General features: G+C 43.0%; 1 protein-coding gene and 1 long non-coding RNA gene across 2 annotated transcripts in view; both read left to right on the plus strand.

The window, feature by feature from the left end:
• Positions 1-15,650, plus strand: part of LOC130599762 (uncharacterized) — a 105,039-nt gene extending 89,389 nt beyond the window's left edge. Inside the window, exon 3 of the long non-coding RNA XR_008972305.1 lies at positions 15,631-15,650. This is a non-coding gene — a long non-coding RNA (uncharacterized LOC130599762). The remainder of the gene's footprint in view (positions 1-15,630) is intronic.
• Positions 15,651-15,655: 5 nt separating this feature from the next.
• On the plus strand, positions 15,656-17,100 carry HTR1F (5-hydroxytryptamine receptor 1F). Its single transcript, XM_057410490.1, has one exon. It carries the CDS (start codon positions 15,687-15,689, stop codon positions 16,785-16,787), a length of 1,101 nt encoding a protein of 366 aa, XP_057266473.1. The 5' UTR covers positions 15,656-15,686; the 3' UTR covers positions 16,788-17,100.
• The last annotated feature ends 1,209 nt before the right edge of the window (positions 17,101-18,309 follow it).

The raw sequence follows: 18,309 nt of genomic DNA on the forward strand, positions 1-18,309 counted from the left end.
ATTATCAGAAACAGAGAGAACAAAGCAACTGGAATAAATCATTTGCAGAAGGAATATATTGTGATTGCTTGCCTGGGTCTAAAGCAATTCATCTGAATTATCAGGATAATAAATGTTGCAGTAGAGGTCAAGCAACAGCAAAACTGGGAACTGCAGCTAATGGTTGGAACTTCTCAATCCTAAAACCCAGAATAAAACACCTAAAACCAGATGGAGCTTCTGAGTAAAAGCAGTGTTTTTGATTTCTTCAGATGCTGCCATCCCCATTAATTTTATTTGTTCCAACAACTTTTCCTAAAGTAGCAAGTTCCACTGCTAAGCAGGAGCTGTACCTTGGAGGTGCACAGGAACAGGTGCCCCTTGCATTGCACACTGCAGCAGGAAGACAGTGCTGAAGCTTACTGTGTTCTGACAGCAGATGCAACAGGGATCCCACCCTCACAGGGACTAAATGTCTTACTGGAGCCCCAGATATCCACCTGCAATTTTCAGGGACTAATGGCACTGCTGGAGGGCAGATTCCTTCCCATGCCTCACAGTGCCCGGGTGCAGCATGGCCTGGCCACGCTGGGAGCCACTAAGGGCAGTGTGGTGCCCTACCTCCTCAGGTAGGAGGTCCCACAGCCCCTAGCAAGGTAAAACAAACCAAGGACAGAGATGAGGTCAGCCACAGTCCTGCCACCCTCAGGCACACCCCAGCCAAGGCAGAGAGACGGTTTTCCCACGGGAGGGAGCAGGGGCACTCATGAAAGTTGTAGACCTCCCTAACACAAAGATGCACACATGCAGTGTGCCTACATCCAAAGCACCCCCTGCCAATCATCATGTCACAACTATCAAGTGCTGGGCAGGCAGAAGTTTACTTCTGTGCCCCTTGTAGATTTACTGAGTATGCTTTTGTGCTGCCTGCATACTCTAGTTGTATAAATAAGTGTGCATAAAGTTACTGTAGCTCCCAGACCCATCAGACAGGACACTGGCTCCCTTACCGGAGAAGTCACTGCCTGCTCACAAACCCTACCTCCTGGTTTGGGTTTCTGCAGCTTTCTTTTGTTTTATTTGGGGGTTTTAATAGTCAGTTCTGGCTTTCAGTTTGTTTGGTTAAAGCACATGCTCCAAAGAAACCACAACACAATCATCAGGACGTTAATCTTCAAGCATTGGAAAGGGAGCCCACATACTACAGGACTTAGGTACTTAGACAGTCCTTACACTCTGCAGTGGATTGAGTCTGGTGGTCTTTTGGGGGATTTACTACACTACATATTATGTATCACAAAAGTGCTGTGATATAGCTGGAGAGGCCATATAAAATTTGTTCCATCAGCTAGTTAATTTGGCTATTTCTCCTCAGGCCTGCTAGTTTTACTTGGAGGTGTAGATACTCAGGTCCACTGATTAGAGAGAGCACCCTCTTTATGTATGTGTATATAACTACCTGGAGCTAGGTCTGCATCATTTTAAGAAAGCCTATAAAACAGGACTATGAGGGGGAATGTTTGATATATATGACCGAGCTAGATCCTAAAGATTGTGTATCAAGAAATAAAGAAGTAGAAGAATCCAAGAATGTAATGTCATTATTTTGTGGATAAAAACTGGGAAACCTAAAATTAGAAAAAGAAACAAGGGACTATACAGATGTGGTGATTTGCCTGAATCTCTTTGTTGCTCCTTTCCAGAAGGGTTAACATAGTATTCCTCATCTTCAAGGAGAAAAGGCTTATTTTGAACACTAAGAAAACTTAGTTTTCAATAATGATTTCTTAAAAAAAAAACATAGAAATTATGGGCAAAAATACAATGCAGTGTATACCCTCTCTACATGAGGATAGACACCCTATACTATAATTCTTATTACTTGTCAACCATGTATTACTGTTAAAATGTTGAAAGTCTTTTTCCATACATTTCAGCAGCTTCCAAAGGTAAAACTGAAACAGCATTTTAGCAGAGAGCTTCAAAGTCTTAATTTGGTCTTTTCCAGTCTCCTGGTAGAAAAATAGTTTCTCATGCTGACATCCATAGTTAAATCCTCCAAATTGCCAGTGTGAGAGCTGGGCTGTAAGCAATCCAGGGAAAGGGATTCAGCATTTCCAATGGTGCTAAGCACAGTGCTGCTCCCATACATAACAAACAAGTCAGATCATCAAAGGCTTGCCTTTGATTTTTCTAGGCCTCTTCCAGTCTCTGAAGAACTGTACATTAACCATTTGCCTCTGTCCTTTACCCCTGCTCTTTACCATGTTATTATGTGAAAGCACGTCTTATAATCTTTAGCTCTCAGAAACTACAGGGACTATAGACAGCCTACAGTAGCTGAGAATCCACTGGAGGTTTTTGAACTCTCATAAAGCAGTTCAGAGTACTGATGTGCCTTCTGAAGATTTGAGCAATTAGAAACAGTCAGTTTAATGCTTCTGTTCAACATTAAATTAATATTACATGTTATCATGTGCAAGTACTGTAAAACACCAGTTTTAAACATCCTTGGGAAATATTTTGAAATCTATTGCAAGTATACACAGAGATTACAAAGAAATGTGCTTGTATAAGAAAGACAATTGTAATTTTCTCAGCATACAACTTAAGGAGAAAACAGCTGCTGGAGTTATTGCTTCTTTATGTTACTATTACAATCTAAATCTAAAAGATAGCTTTACTCAACCCTTTTCTGAAACTATACTTTTTTTCTTACTTGGGAAACAAAGAGCTGAAGTGCTACCTACAAGCATCCCTAAGATAAAGTAGTAGCTAAGCTTCCTTACAGTGCTGAAGGCTTTAATCATACAAGTGGGTTTAAAAGATCTTAGAAAGCCAGCATCAGCAGGTTCTCAAGGTGGAGGGGGGGAATTACTGGGGGTATCAGCATCAGCAACTAAATCTGAGATTTTGTTTGGAAATAGTTTCCTAGGCTTATCGTTTCAGATTCTTTAGGTGCTTCATCAATGAAGTTTTGGGGATCAGCTGAAGCTGGATAATCTTGTTACACAGTTGTTGCCTCAGGAATTCAATAGGCAGCAATAAGGTTGGTTTTCATAAGCAATTCTGAATCATCTGTTTAAATTTTAAGAAGCTGTTCACAGTCATCTGTGCTGTATGTCAAGTGTCACAACTACATCAGAATTATGCAGAAGAAAAAAAGCTGTGTGTGACAGTTATTTTGCTATCAGAAAAGAAAATGAGTCCACAAAGTGTTAGAGAGCTTAAGACCTTAATAATCTGCAACAGGAGACCTGACAGACCCAGGAAGCTTCCTAGGGAAGAGAAATGCTTGCTTCTGTGTGAACACATTCTGTTGCATTCCTAAAAACATACCCAGGGCCAAATGTTTCCAGGAATGACTCAGCAAGCTGTGGTGCCAGCTGACCACAAAGAAAGTTGTTCTGTGCCAAAACATGGTGGTGAGATCCCGGCCCTGACCATGCACAAGGCATTTCTAGACCAGCTGCTGGCCTGAGCCTGGCAGCCGCTGCATCAACTTATCTCCTGCCTTCCTCACCACAGCAGCCCCACATGGAGCCAAGTGCATGTGCCAGCTTGCTCAGGCAACACCAGTCTCAACAGTAAATTATATCTCTCTGCCTCTTCATTATATGAACTCTGCCCCTGTTTACCTATGGAGGAGGTTAATAGCTTCAATCTCTACAGCCTGACACAGTACCACATAGTGTGGTTTCGAGCCTACTGCAAAGTCAGCCCACCTACAGCAATCTAAGCCAGCCTGACCTGAGGACATTTTAATTACTGCTTGTAAAATAAAATCTCAACCTGGGAACCTGCCCAGGAGTTTTCATCTGACATCTCCAATACAGGACCTTCCTGTGCAAGTGTCTCCTATCCACTTGGTAAGATTTCCCGGCCTTCCACACGCCTGTTCAGAGCTCAAAGTTCATTTTTTTGCATGCTAAGCTTCTGCATAGCAATTTCAAGAAAGACACTAAAGACCTTATGAAGGCCACCCTCTGCAGACCACACTCACTACTTTATGGGAGTCTGCAATTTGCCAGCATTTCAGACAGGACAAGGGCCTGCTGCGCCATTCCCTCATGGCACATCCTCCTCTGAAGTGGTGGCAGGGCCCAGGTCCCTTTGACACCCAGGCAAACTGGAGGAGCTTGCACTTGCACTTGCCCTTCCCCTCCTTGTACCTTTTACAGGGTCTCCCTAGAGCTGCAGTTCTTCACTGGTAGAAGTCATCAGGGCCAGGCAGCCTGGCACCCCCTGACAGAAAAGTATTGTCTGAAGACAAACATTTCACACTAAAATCTTTTCCCATGGATGCATCCCTGTGAGAAAGAAACAAATCCAGCACGGTTTTCTGGCAGCATGTGCATCCTTTCCTCTCTGTCTTTACCAAGATCAGAAAAAAACCACCATTTTGAGGTCTACTACCTCTGAAAAGTTGATGCTCTTTACTTTCCTCCCACTTCCAAATCCACCAACGTTAAGACGTGTTTTATTTTGCTTAAAATACTTGGTCAGGGCTACATGCACATCATTCAGAGGAAACAACCTGAATTGCATCAGTCCGGATAAAGAAAATATTAGAGAACTGATGTTTAGTGCAAACCCAATGCAGAGTTTACACATGATAGGGTTATTTCATCACATATGGATAACAAGACCTAGGGAAAGACATTCTGTCTATAATATGATCAGATAAGGATTAGAATAAAGACAAATGACACCGTAAAAAGAAGTACAGGGAAAGACACTGGGAAGTCTGCAGTAAGATAGTCTTTGCAAAAAAAGCACCAGTTTCCCAAAATTAGGCAGAGATGAGATTGCACATTATGTGAATTTTGCAGTCTCTCCAAGTTATAAGTAATTAACCACACACTTGTACTGTTCTTGTGCCAAGCAGAAGAACCCTTGCAGCAGAAGAGCACACAGACATGTTGCCTTTGCTCCTCTTCCAACAAACCCTTCTGAGACCAGCTCTCCCTCAAAGCTGTCCTGTTGAGCACCCAGCAGATAATTAAACATCCTGCTGGTGGCCCAGGTGATAGTTGGACAATTATGGGGTTTTATATTGTAGATTGAAACAGAGACCTTTTCTAAACACATATATGAAAATATTGTTTTCTTACTGTTCAGGCAGGAGTGAACAAGGTTATTTCTTCCAGTTGAATAAAAGGTCTTACAGTTATTATGTAATAAAAACCACATTTGATAAAATTTGCAAGTAACTAAGACATAAGGTGCCCACATTACCTTAGAAGTCAGGTAATACCGGAGCTATTCCACCAAAAAGCCTATTAACTAGAAAATGATTTTTTCTTGTCTTTTTTAAAGTTGAACTCTTCCTAGGAATAGAGTTCAGGGGTAGGTGCATCAGTGAAAAGGGTTTGTGACTTACAACCATGCATGCATGTGCTTACAGTGGGCTGGCAAAGAACACATGGCCCCAAAGCATAAGGATGAGTGGGAAGTGAGAGAAACAAGGCTGCATTTTATTACTGTTCAAAGGAAGTAAAACTGCCTCTCAACCTCCTTACTCCAACACTGCTTTGTGATTCCTGCAGGTTTCAAGCCCTTACCTGAAAAGCAGTGTTTTGAAACACAAGCAAAACCATTCTGCATTTTCACCTCACTGTAAAAATTTAGTTGATAATCATGAAAGCAAACCATTCCTGCACAGTATGAAACTAGTTGTACAAATTACATATAGAGATGGGGGAATAGTCACTTCTTTGATTCACTGCCAGTCCAAAGAAAAACTTGAAACGAAAACAAATGCACGCATTGCGTTCAACAGAACATTTAATTCTTCAACAGAACTGAAATTAAATTTTTAACATATTTTCCTAATACAAAAGATTTTTTGTTAAATGGAAAATTTCAGGCTGTTAGCTGCAGCCTAAATTAAGGATGGGTGCCAAGGAGTGGGGATAGGAAGTGAATGCTCCAATCATGATATCGAGGGTCCACGTTCAGATCTCGACCACCAAGAGCACACGTCTGTCTAAGGACAGGATGTTGACCACATAGTTACATGGGACTTTGTCTGTGTAGAATACTTGCAATCATGAAAGTACCATTTTGCTGACACAGGGATGCCCAGACACTACTTCATTTCTCACACATAGGTCTGGATTAGGGATTCAGACAAGCCTCAAATAAGCAAGGAAACTGAATTGCCTCATCTAATGAATTACAGAAATAAATCCCTGCCATCCCCTCTAGAGAACTATGAATACAAGTCTGAAATTTTCTCTTTCTTGAGCCAAAATGATCAAGTTCATAACAGGTTCACTCTCCTGTCACCCAAAAACTAAAGCTGCATTTGAGAGGCATGCCTACTGTTTTATGTAAGCAAGTCAGTCATCCTGTGGACAATGCCATTCTTGCTGCTTCTCCTTCCCCCCATTCAGAGGGCTGGCTGAGAAGCTGGCTTGCCTCCCCCCTCATCCCCCTCAGCTAGATTAAGACAGATGGCAGAGGGACACAAAGAGCAAACAGAGATGAGTGACTGATTTTCCAAAAGGAGACAAAAAAACAAACCCTCAACTTCAACACTGGAAGCAGCAAGGAATGCATAATTACTTTCTGAACATCATTCTTTCATATAAGCAAATGCAGCAGTTGCTACAGATATGATAACAATAAGCAGGGGAGGTATCCTCCAGGCAAACTTGACACGCAGCACAGATGCAATCCAACAGATGCAAATAGAGAACATGACAAAGGCAATCAAGGAATGCATTACAGACTAATCCCACCTATGTAGCAACCCTGCCACCCAAGCATGTTTTGCTCAGTCCTCTGCTCATAGTTACCTGGCTGAGTTTAAAGATCGCTCACGTGGTGCCTCCACAGAAACTGCAGTGACACCTTTGAAATGCAGAAGGCAAGGAGCTGCCCCTGTGAGAGAGGTTTGGGAATCCCTGTGGCTGTCATGTTTGGTTGGACCTGAAGAGCCTGTTATTTTGCAGGCTGGAAAACACAGCACTTGGTAATGCTCATGAAGTAATGAAGCAAGGACCAAAGCCTCCTGGAGGAAGATATGCCAAAGAAGTCACAGCCAGCACGCTGCAATTTATACAGCCTCAATAGGAAACATGAAGGCGAGTTAATTACGCCAGGGAGATGAGGACAGAAGCTATGTCAGCGCTTCGCTCTGTCCCTTTGCCAGAGATTACTGCCTTTGTTCTGGTCCCAGTGGAGTTTGTATCTCTCTTGGCAGCATCTAGTGGCAGAGGGACAGTTCACATTCCCTGGCATCTTGAGCAAGACCTTAGACTTTGAATTTCAGCTGCTTCAGTGGAAGCACTACATCCCTCCTGTTGAATTTGCACCAAAAGCAGTAACATGACAAAGCAGACACATGGGACAGTAATTTTCAGGGCTAAGTCTGTCAGACTTCATCATTTTAGCCAAATGGAATTATTTCTGTTAGCTGAAAAAATTTAAAGAACCATCCTGAAAATTAAAGCAAGCAACATCTTTGTTATGCCTGACACAAAACATACTGCAATGTATCATTTTGCCAATGCAGAGACTTAGATTGTGACAAGGATAAGAAAAGCATCACATGCGGGTTTACTATGCAACTTCTGTGCCTTGAATTCAAGGCACATAAATGGATTTTTCTTTGCCATTCTGTAAGAAACCAGAGCACCTGTACTCAGGCTATAAACGGATTTGTGCATCTCTAAGGAAGAGGTGCCTACTCTCCAGGGCTCCCAGATTTGTTTCCTTCACGTGCTATACTGATACTCAGGGCACACTGCAAAGCCATCTATTTATGCATGCTTCTCCTGAAGGGTGCTTGGGAGGCAGAATTCTGCCTTTTTAGCTGACATTAGTATTATTGTTTAATCTGTGATTTTACAGTCATTTGTGGTCTGTTTCTAGAAATGGGTCTGTTGTGACCTTCTACAAGTGGAAGTGATAAATAACTCCAGTTACTTATAGAGTCAAACAGCGAAACCTAAAGAGCTTTTGAGATATTACTCCAGCTTACCAATACATTTCAGGTCCAGAATGTGCTTAGTCCCATGAACTGAGGCAGTACCACCCAAAACAGGGAATCCAAAGCATTACGTCAGCATGCTTATACAAACATTTGCTGACAGATTAAGAACTGGGAATAACTCTACCTCTTAGTTAAGTAGCAGATACAAAGGAAAAAATGGGGGGGGGTGGGGTGGAGAGGGGAGGTGGGTGTTAGATTTTAAGCATGCAGAGATGCATGCAGGGCAAGAAAAGGGGGCAACCGAAAACCTAGTGATTTCTGCTTCACAATGCTGATAGCCATCTACTTTGCATTCCAGGAATGGCATGTTTGCAGCAGCTACCTTCAGGTTAACTTCTCTTAGAAACTTGCCAATCACCTCTGCCTTGTCCCGGGAGATACTTTAGGAGCCTTAGAAAAAGTTACTGGGAGGAAAGAATCTAAAGGTAGGACACTAAGAATTAAGTAAAAGTGCCTGCCTCCTCTTTCTCATCTGTTGGGGCACTAGGACTCAGGCTCAACAAAGTACTTATCTCCTTTCAGATCCAAATACAAGTTCACTCTTTTTAAATAGATTTGTTTAATTCAAAAGAGTATTATTTCCTTCTACTCATATTTGATACAACAGATCATTCCTAAGCTAATTCTCATTAGTACATCACATGGTTGGTATCTAAAGACACCCAGCCACATCAGGAAGGATTTTTACAAACTCATAAATACTGGTTTCAAAAGCAATTTTAGCTCCCAAGCAAGGCTGTACTTACAACTACTTTATCCTTCTATGATTATTTTAGTCTTACCTTCAGTAAGCATCTGGTTAGCCTATACAGGATCAGCTGATAAAACTAGCTGAAAACAAGTATAGTCTTCCTTTCCATCAGGAAACTAAGTTTGTAGGATCAGTTACCACAAGAGCAAGAAAGCTAGGCCTTTCTAACTGGCTTACAGATCAGTTTGGCCAATAGGGCAAGAGATCCTGCTGGCAAGTGAAACACTTAAGCATTTCAAAAGCAGCTGAAGCCTGTTTCTGAATGAGAGGAATGGGTAGGACCTATCTGTGCCATTGGCACAACTTTGTGTTTACTTAATGCACAAAGGCTGTTAACTGCTGGCTGCATCAATTTAAATACCCTTAGTTCGATCAGTTGCTTATTTTGCTTTCTGAGGTTTTCAAGTTAAACCCACATTTTGCTAAGGAACCCAGGTGGAAAAAGTCAAACCACCTCAGTACACTCAAAGCTTGTTTCCAAAAGCAGTACTTAACTCTAATCAAGTTTTTCTCACTGCCAGGACTTAAAGCAACATAAGACAAACGAGGCCCCAAAATCAAGAGCTGTGCATTTCTAACAGTTCAGTCTAAATTCAGAACCCCAAACAGTAAGCTCATGATGCCCTTCCCAAAGGTATTCCCAAACATGTTTTTCCAGAAGTCAATGTTTCCTATTATGTTCTAAGTTTACCCAAAGGCAGAGGAATGCTGTTTTCCAAATCTGGAAGGACAGACTAATGCTATTGAACAAGAGCGATCTTACTACTGTTTTGTAAATCTCAGACATAAATGGATGGTTATAGGCTTAATAACATATACCTGTGCCCCTGCAAAACTGAGGAGCACCAACAACATTCTCTTTTCTTTCAGTGGCCACTAGACAAATTGAATGTTTACTTTTGTGATAAGGCTGCACAGACCTTTCCCCCCATGCCTTCTAAATAAGATCAGTAGGATGATATATGGGCTTTTAGAGACAAGGAAGTACTCATATTCTGGTCAGCTTAATGTGCCATATCTGGAAGGGAAGGAAAAAAGATCTGTAGAAGAGGCTAGCTCATTAAAAATGATAATGTTCAAGTACCGAGATAACAGACATGCTATCTTAGGTGAACAGCAGCTTCTATGGTTTACAGGGCTCTTGTTCAGCAATCAAAGGCTAATACTTTAATGGGGCAGCTGAAATACCATACTTGTATTTTAATAGAAGTTATAGATTAATTTAGTCTGTTAAGATCTATCATGAAGATAAAGTACAAGACACCACTTTCACCAATCATCAGTTCAGGACAATATAATGCAATTAGTTTCAAGTCTTTCCAAACTTTTCCAACAAGAGCTGCATACTGAAAAGGTAATGATAAAAGACAACACTTCCAGCTGCAGCAAGAGCAGCTTCCATGGAATTTGCGCTATCAGTGATAAGCTGATAGATTCAGCTTAGTTCAAGAGGGGCACCAAGTTGCTAGTTCCACAAAAGTAGCCAAAAAAAAACATCTGGACTGTAATAATTTCTTTGAAAATAGCTAGTGTCACTGTTGAACCCGTTGTATAATTGTTGAAATACAGCTTTACCTTCAGTTCAGCCCAGCTGCAAGTTTGTTTTCACTCAAAAAAGTAAACTCACAGCTCAAAGAAGAGAGCTTCAAGTCTTCCATGAATCATTTTAAAGTCTTATGTTAAAGTCTGAGCTGGAAGTACAGTGTGTAGTTATGTCAGTATGCCCACAGAACCTGTGCATATCACCTGAGATTAGATCTTCCCTGCAGTAAATGTATACAAGAGATTATTCATGCTACAAAGAGAAGGCAACATGAATATGCAAACTAGCTATTTTACAGAGAATTAACTGAAGCACTTTAATGAATTTGCTCTAAAATTGACACAAAAAAGCTACAGCAGAGGGGCAGAAGCCAGCTCTCCTGCATTCTAATCCAGCGCACTGTTTACAGAGCCATCCTTCATACTTGGTTGTAGTGGTTCAGTTGCTTCCTGAGGACAGAAGCCCTTGACGACCACTGACTGAACTGAGTTCAACTTAGTAAGAGAAAATCCAGAATTATTTCATTGTAAAAGTGATCAAAAGAGAGAGAAGCATCAGTCCTTATGCACTGCCAGTGTTCCAACTCCACATGTTTATAAACCAATCTTTTTAGCTAATGACCACCCAAAAACCTTGTGTGAATTCTCACCACAGTTAGCAGAGGATCCCTATACAACTCGGACAGGAAAGCCACCAAACTTTGTGCTTGGCAGTCCTAAGCAGCACATCCCACTGTAACCTCAAAGGGAGTCACTATCTTGGAGGGCAGATCCTATCACCGTACTTCTGTCTGTCTTGGATGGAGCCACACTCCAGTGTTCACAGCAGCCCACAGGGACCACGGTGGACACCTGCTGACAGCACTGTAAAGGCAACTTTGATGTAGGAACAGGAGGGTATATATCCAGATGGGAACCGTTAGAGAACAGGTTATGCCCCATGAACAGCAGACTGCAGCACAATAATCTAACAGCAGTACACTAAAACTCAATGTGGTAATCTTCAGTACTGCTGTACTTCCAGGCTAGCAGCCTGAATGAAATCTAAGCATACCAGCTGATAATCTTAAAACCACACAGAGAAGCATAATCACTGCACATGGCAAGTAAGCACATTTTGTGTGCTTCTTACAAAGAGCCTCCAGATCACTGCAGCACTAAAGTAACCTGTATAATCTACACACCAGTTTGGTGAACGCACCCATGCAGTATCTTCCTTACTCCACGTCTCACACTGAATAGTCTTTCAAAAGCTATTAATCAGCTTTCATTAGCTCTAAATTGCTTTTTGCTTGCTTGCAATTAAGGACTAACATCCAAAGAGTTAGAAATTTATAAGGTAATTAACCATAATGAGTAATGCTTCTAAAATATGATCAACTGCTGGGTATCAACAGAAGTCATAGTTTTTCCCAGTAAACTTTCTTTCCTCCATGTATTTATACAAGCTTAAAAATTAAGATTTATTTTGCAGAGGTTGAACTTTCACCAGATAATACCATATGTGCCTATTCCTTCTCTGGAAAGCAGCTAGCTGTAGACAAAAATATCTGCGAACTAGCAATTACTGTTGATTCAGAAGGTTTTAAGGTGACACTGACATGATGAAAGATCTATTTTTATGTGTGTGAAGTGTATTTCAAGTTCAGAGGAGAGACACAGAGAGAAAGAGAACACTCACATGCTGTGATGAGCTCACATACAGGACAAGATTCTGTTCAGCATTTGTAAATATCACCATGTCAAATACATTTCCATTCCTTGTCTTCCAAACAATTAAGTGTTGGTCAAGCAGTGCTAAAAAACTTTCTGAGTAGGTCAACAGCATACTAAATATTGTCCCAGGTTACAATATCAAACCAAATTAGTGAGCTGGGTCCAAGGTTATTAACAGTATATGAGATTCTTTTTCAGCCACTCCAACATAATACCAAAAAGCTTTAGCTATTTTAATGACATTTTTCCTATGAAAAATCATTCAGTTATTTCCCATTTTTCTCTACATGCGGTATCAAGTTGCCACATCTACATCTACATGTTGCACACAAGTGTAACCCACTCATTGCAGTCTAAAATGTGTCAGTTAAAACCCCACTTAAGGGTTCATCAGGTAGATCTTACACAACAAATTGCAAGTCAAAACATGCAAGAGGATGGAAAGTGATCCTCTTACTGCATGTTACAAGCTTTAGGCTAAAAAAGCTGGAAGCTCAAGCTGCAGTCCACAGAGTGATCAGACACCCTTCTTGATAAGAAAGCTGGGTGCACATACCCAGAACATAACTGAGAATTTATTCAGTCGGTATTTCCATGCTTTCTGCTTCCTGCAGAGCCATCAGAGGAGTTACACTGTTCCTGTAGAGTCATCAGCAGAACAACCAGCATCCAAGTTTTCTTCAGTTTTCCTCAGCAGCAACCACAGAATAGCAAAACTTGAGGAAAAGTAATAATCTAATCTATGCCTTGAAGCCCCATTTGGGTTTGTTTCCTCCCAGTTCTGAGCAGAGGGGGACAGTCAGGCAGTTTTAACCTGTTGTGCCAGCACAGCGACCTGATGAGGACTCTCCAGACTTCCTGTAGGTCCCCTTTAGGTACTGGAAGCTGCTCTGAGGACACCCCAGAGCCTTTTCTTCTCCAGTGGGCAGCTGGCCACTGTGCAGGCATGAGTTTGTAAGGAAACAACACCCTCAAGCAAATCTATACTGCCAGCCAGAGATGAACAGGTAAGTTTTATCCCCAGTTGCTAATGCGCATCTTTTATTACCATTTTAATGTTTGGCAGCTTTTCTTCCTATCAGTCTGCCCTGCTATGTAAAACAGCTCAACACTTCTGCTGCTTTTGTACTGCTTCCCACCAGGCAGAGGCCTAACCACTTTGTATGTTAAAATAAATGCCATGGTGATGGAAATAAAGATGGGGACACCAAGCATGTAAGGCAGGAGAGATCCTCCAGAGGAAAAGCTGTAGTGCTGGGGAGGTTCTGTTGAAGGCATCCAGACATGCTGGCAGCCAGCTCATGTAAATGCTTGCCTGGAAAAAAATGGAATGTGTCCCTGCAGCGTGGCACAGAAGAAAGATGCAACTGCAGGTGAAACAGAACTTTTTTCTGTCCCTCCTAACCAGCACTGACACTTGCTCCAAGATCTCTTCAGCACCATAACAAGGCCTTCTTGATGCAAACCAGAACTGGAACATGACTTTAACGGGGAGGGGAGCTGAGTGTGGAGTTGGACAGGGAGGTGTTTCTGCAGCTGCTTTGACTGCAGACCCAGCCCAGGTTTACCTGGAGCAGCAGGAAAGCTTAGAAAATAAGTGTGGGGTTGAACTGTGCAGATTGGGACCCGCAATTCACCTGCTTTTGTGTAGGAGCTGCTGTTCTTTAAGCGTGACACCCTTGCCATGGGTCATCCAACAGAGGAGAGGAGTTGTTAAATAGTGAGTGCGGGCAGGAGACAGGGAAGGCACAGGCTCTTAGGAGGCATCACAATCTCCTTCTGACTCCAGTGGGAAGCAATGGAATGGAATGGAATGGCATGGAATGGAATGGAGCAGAATAGGATGGGATAGAATGGAATGTACTACACCAGATTATACTAGACTTGGAATGGGTTATGCTGTGTGATGCCAACAGCTCTGCATGACAAGTGATGACGTAAGTATAAGGGGTCCACCCAAGAGAGCAGCTGTCTGCAATGAAGGTCCCAGACCCATCCGGGAGACAGGGAAAGGCTCAGCTACATGGTTCAGGCAGGGACAGAAGGCCCCAAGCCGAGCTATGTTCCCTGGGCCTTTGGGAGGAGGCAGTGGGGTGGAGGTCCCAGAGGAGATGGGTCCCAGACCCTGAGGCCTTTGAGCACCCCCAGGACCCTGGCAGAAGTAGACCTGCTCTGCTCATAGGCTTTCCTTTAGACACTGATGCTTGGCTTCTTTGGAGACCAAGTATTGGGCATATGGACCTTCTCTCTGATGCAGTACTGTTCGTAGGCTCTTGTGTCTCAGTAAGTTTTCCCATGGGGAACAGCTCAGGCATTTCTAAAAGTGAGTACAAGGAAATAAAAACAAATCCACAGGGAACTGAGCAGGTATTGCTCACCTCAGAAAGATTTGCAACCATTTGGTGGAGGAGCGTGTCCTGCTTCAAACTGAGGCTTCCAGCCTTGCTACTGATAAAGATGGGGAAACACAGCTCAACTGGATGAACACAGAAAACTTCCATGATACCACACACGTCGTCTTCTACTCTGGGTTCTCTGGGGAGATTCAGATTAGACATTAGGAAGAGATTCTTCCCTGTGAGGATAGTGGGATGCTGGCAGAGGGTGCCCAGAGAAGCTGCGGCTGCCCCATCCCTGGCAGTGTTCAAGGCCAGGTTGGACAGGGCTTGGAGCAACCTGGTCTGGTGGGGGGTGTCTGTGCCTGTGCAGTAGGGCTGGTGCTGGATGATGTCTAAGGTCCTTTCCAACCCAAACCAGTCTATGGTTCTATGTATAATATTTCAGTTAGACAATAAGTCAACCATTTGAAGCTTTAAAATATATCCAGCTGTTTCATTTTAGAGCTGCCTAAAAGAAACCTTTCCACATGGAACTGTTTCTTCTCCTGTTTGTACTGCAATGTTTCAAGATTCTGTTTTCTCTTGAAAACTATATCCCTGTTTAGAAAGCCCATGCTTATCTATACACAAGGGAGGACTCATATACTGATGGGGAGAGTTTTTAGACAGAAAAGAAGTATTATGCCTGCTTCCTGTGGATTAAAGTTTTCAAGAGCCATTACATTGCTTAGTGGAGTAGAGAGTGCCTAAATGCAGTATTAGTACTTATTTCAGGGTGAGTTTACCCAGTTTCAAAACTTGACTGCAATCCATTCAGAGTAAGTATTTAGCAGGAGGGCTGGCTCTGCACCCCAGGGGCTGCACTGATGCTGCTGCCCTGCTTGAGGAACAAGTCTGGTTCCTTGTGCAGCAACATGGACCACCCCACAGGGCAGTGCCATCTCAGGCAATACAGGATGCTCCTCTCCCCTGGCATGCAAACATGCCCTTCCCAACAGCATGATCAAGGAGAAAAAGGAGGCCCCTATTCTGGAGGCAGAGCACCCCCACACAGTGCTAGCCAGGAAAATCTGTCTGGATCCAAAATTATTTCCAGTGACAAGTCTTGTAAGTTTGGGGTCCATAGTCTTTTAAGATGACAAAAATCAAGAGATTCAGATTGGAGACTAAGGATGTGAGGTGTCCCTGCCCATGACAGGGGGGTTGGAACTAGATGATCTTAAGATCCTTTCCAACCCTAATTATTCTATGATTCTGTGATTCTAGGATGTACTTTCTGAATGTTTTTACTTTTCCAACAGGTAACTGCTACTGATAAAGAACTGCTACTGATAAAGATCACCTTTAAAAAAAGAACATGGATTTAATAAACTCAACTGAACAAAATGGTACATCAGAAGAATTATTTAAATGGGCAACATCCAAGATTCTCATTTCCATTACCCTATCTATGCTTGCACTAATGACAACGGCCATCAATTCTCTTGTGATGACTGCAATAATTGTAACAAGAAAGCTCCACCACCCTGCCAACTATCTAATCTGCTCACTTGCAGTGACTGATTTCCTTGTGGCAGTCCTAGTAATGCCCTTCAGTATTGTCTACATTGTAAAGGAGACCTGGATCATGGGGCAAGTGGTGTGTGACATCTGGCTGAGCGTGGACATTACGTGCTGCACATGTTCCATCTTGCATCTCTCCGCCATTGCTTTGGACCGGTACAGAGCGATCACAGATGCTGTGGAATATGCACGAAAAAGGACACCTAAGCACGCTGGCATCATGATCACAGTGGTATGGATCATATCCATTTTTATCTCCATGCCACCTTTGTTTTGGCGGCACCAGACAACCAGCAGGGATGATGAATGCATCATCAAACACGACCACATTGTTTCCACCATTTACTCTACATTTGGCGCCTTCTATATCCCACTGGCCTTGATTCTGATCCTTTATTACAAGATATACAAGGCAGCAAAGACATTTCACAGAAGAAGCGTCAGCCGGATTGTAAGGGAGGAGGTAAATGGACAAGTGCTCTTGGATGCAGGTGAAAGAAGCACCAAGTCAGTTTCAATGCCCAGCACAGCAGAGAAGACATCAGATCCTGTGGTGAACTGTGATAAAATCAGTATCACCATACGAAGCCCCAGGTCTGAATCTAAGCATGAGAAGTCCTGGAAAAAACAGAGAATCTCTAGCACAAGAGAGCGAAAGGCAGCAACTACGCTGGGTCTGATCTTAGGGGCATTTGTGATCTGCTGGCTCCCTTTCTTTGTAAAAGAAGTAGTTGTTAATACCTGTGAAAGATGTCACATCTCGGAAGACATGTCTAATTTCCTAGCATGGCTGGGATACATAAATTCCCTTATTAACCCTCTAATCTACACAATCTTTAATGAAGATTTCAAGAAAGCCTTCCAGAAGCTTGTGCGGTGTAGGCAATATCTTTAAGAGCTTTTGTTCATATAAGGAGAACATACTCACTGGGTTTTTAACCTGTATAAATTTATATAACTGAGATGACATTTGTTGTATTTAAGAAAAAACACTGAGACTCTTCATTTACATGATGACTTTTTTGTATCAGTAGCACTGGGAGCATAAATTGCCCAAGTTTTAAAGAGATGGATCATCTGCAGTCAGTTTTGCTCTGGAAAAAGAGGTAGCATATTGTGGCTCTAATCCAGTTGGGATTTGCACAGCTGCCTAGCTTGAAGCCTAAGGTACTACCTTAAATATGAAGGAAATATACACTTGAAGTAGACCCTAATCACAAATAAGACAGAAGATACACCCTGGAATTAAGACATGATTTTATTAGTTTGGCACAGGCCTGCAGCACAGAGCCAACCCTTTCCCAGGGAAGAGTAGTAACTTAAACATATCTAGCATCATCCTGTGTTGATTAGCTGAGTGCAGCTGCAGCTCTGCTTTCTCCCGCAGATGAAGGACTTGCCTGTGTTTTGCCCTCAGAGAACTCCAGCAGCAGGTGAGGTGCTTTCATGGGTTATTAGTTTCGTAGCCAGCCAGTGTTACAAGCCCTCTGCCACTGTGCATCCACAAGAGATGTGGGCACAGCCCCAAGGGAAACAGCCAGACAGCTGGGGCACCTCCAGTGAGCTGGGTACACGTAGTGCCTGGTGCTCTGAGAAACCAGTGCAGTAGCATGTAGGGAGGGTAAGCTCATAAAGAGCACCTGGTCCTCCTAATGGAGATGTGAGAAAGGAGAAATGCATGAGACTCCTTTCTTCATGTCCTCACCCCTACCTCACACACCTTATGAGGCACGGCTCATATGACTTTCAGCACCAAACCCAGCCACACAGTTTGTGCAGGAGCCCCTAGAGCATTGCTGTCACTGGGTGGCTTAGTGAGGTTTGGTTGAGTGCCACCTAATGAAGAACTTTGGCTAACAGCTCCAGCTCAGCATGTTCAGCCCTCCATTGGCTCAGAAGACTGGTGTCCCCCAATTCTTTACTCAGCTGCCTCAAGCAGTAGGGCTGTGCACCCTCTTTCCAAGCCTGTGAGAAAGCAGATACCGACCATGGTACTGGCAGCATGGGTCCCTGGAAAAGGTTGTGCAGCAGCTTCTGCAGTAAGGGCAGAGGAAGTGACTTCAGTACACAGTGCCCACCTAGGCAGGGGATCCTGTGGGGTGCTCACTGGCTGGCACTTCCTTCCCCCAAAGCATTTAGTCCATGTCCCCAGTCCCAGCAGAGCTAAAAGGACCTTGCAGGCACTCCAGCCAGCCCTGACCAGCCTGGTTCAGTCAAAGGTAACCACAATGAACAAATCTCTTTGTGGGCTCCTTCTAAGGCCTCAAAAATGGCACTGTGGCCAGCTTTGATTTACATGCCAGCCTTCGATTTACATGCCCACAGCGCTTTTGAGTGCAAGAACAGCCCTCACCTCAAAACCAGCAAAGCAAGTTTACCACCAGCTAAGGGTACTAACAGGGAAGTAGGCATTTACC

The sequence above is a fragment of the Pezoporus wallicus genome, unplaced genomic scaffold (assembly GCF_028554395.1).
Source record: "Pezoporus wallicus isolate ANWC-B61680 ecotype Strahan unplaced genomic scaffold, APGP_CSIRO_Pwel_v1 contig_229, whole genome shotgun sequence".
Lineage (NCBI taxonomy): Eukaryota > Metazoa > Chordata > Aves > Psittaciformes > Psittacidae > Pezoporus > Pezoporus wallicus.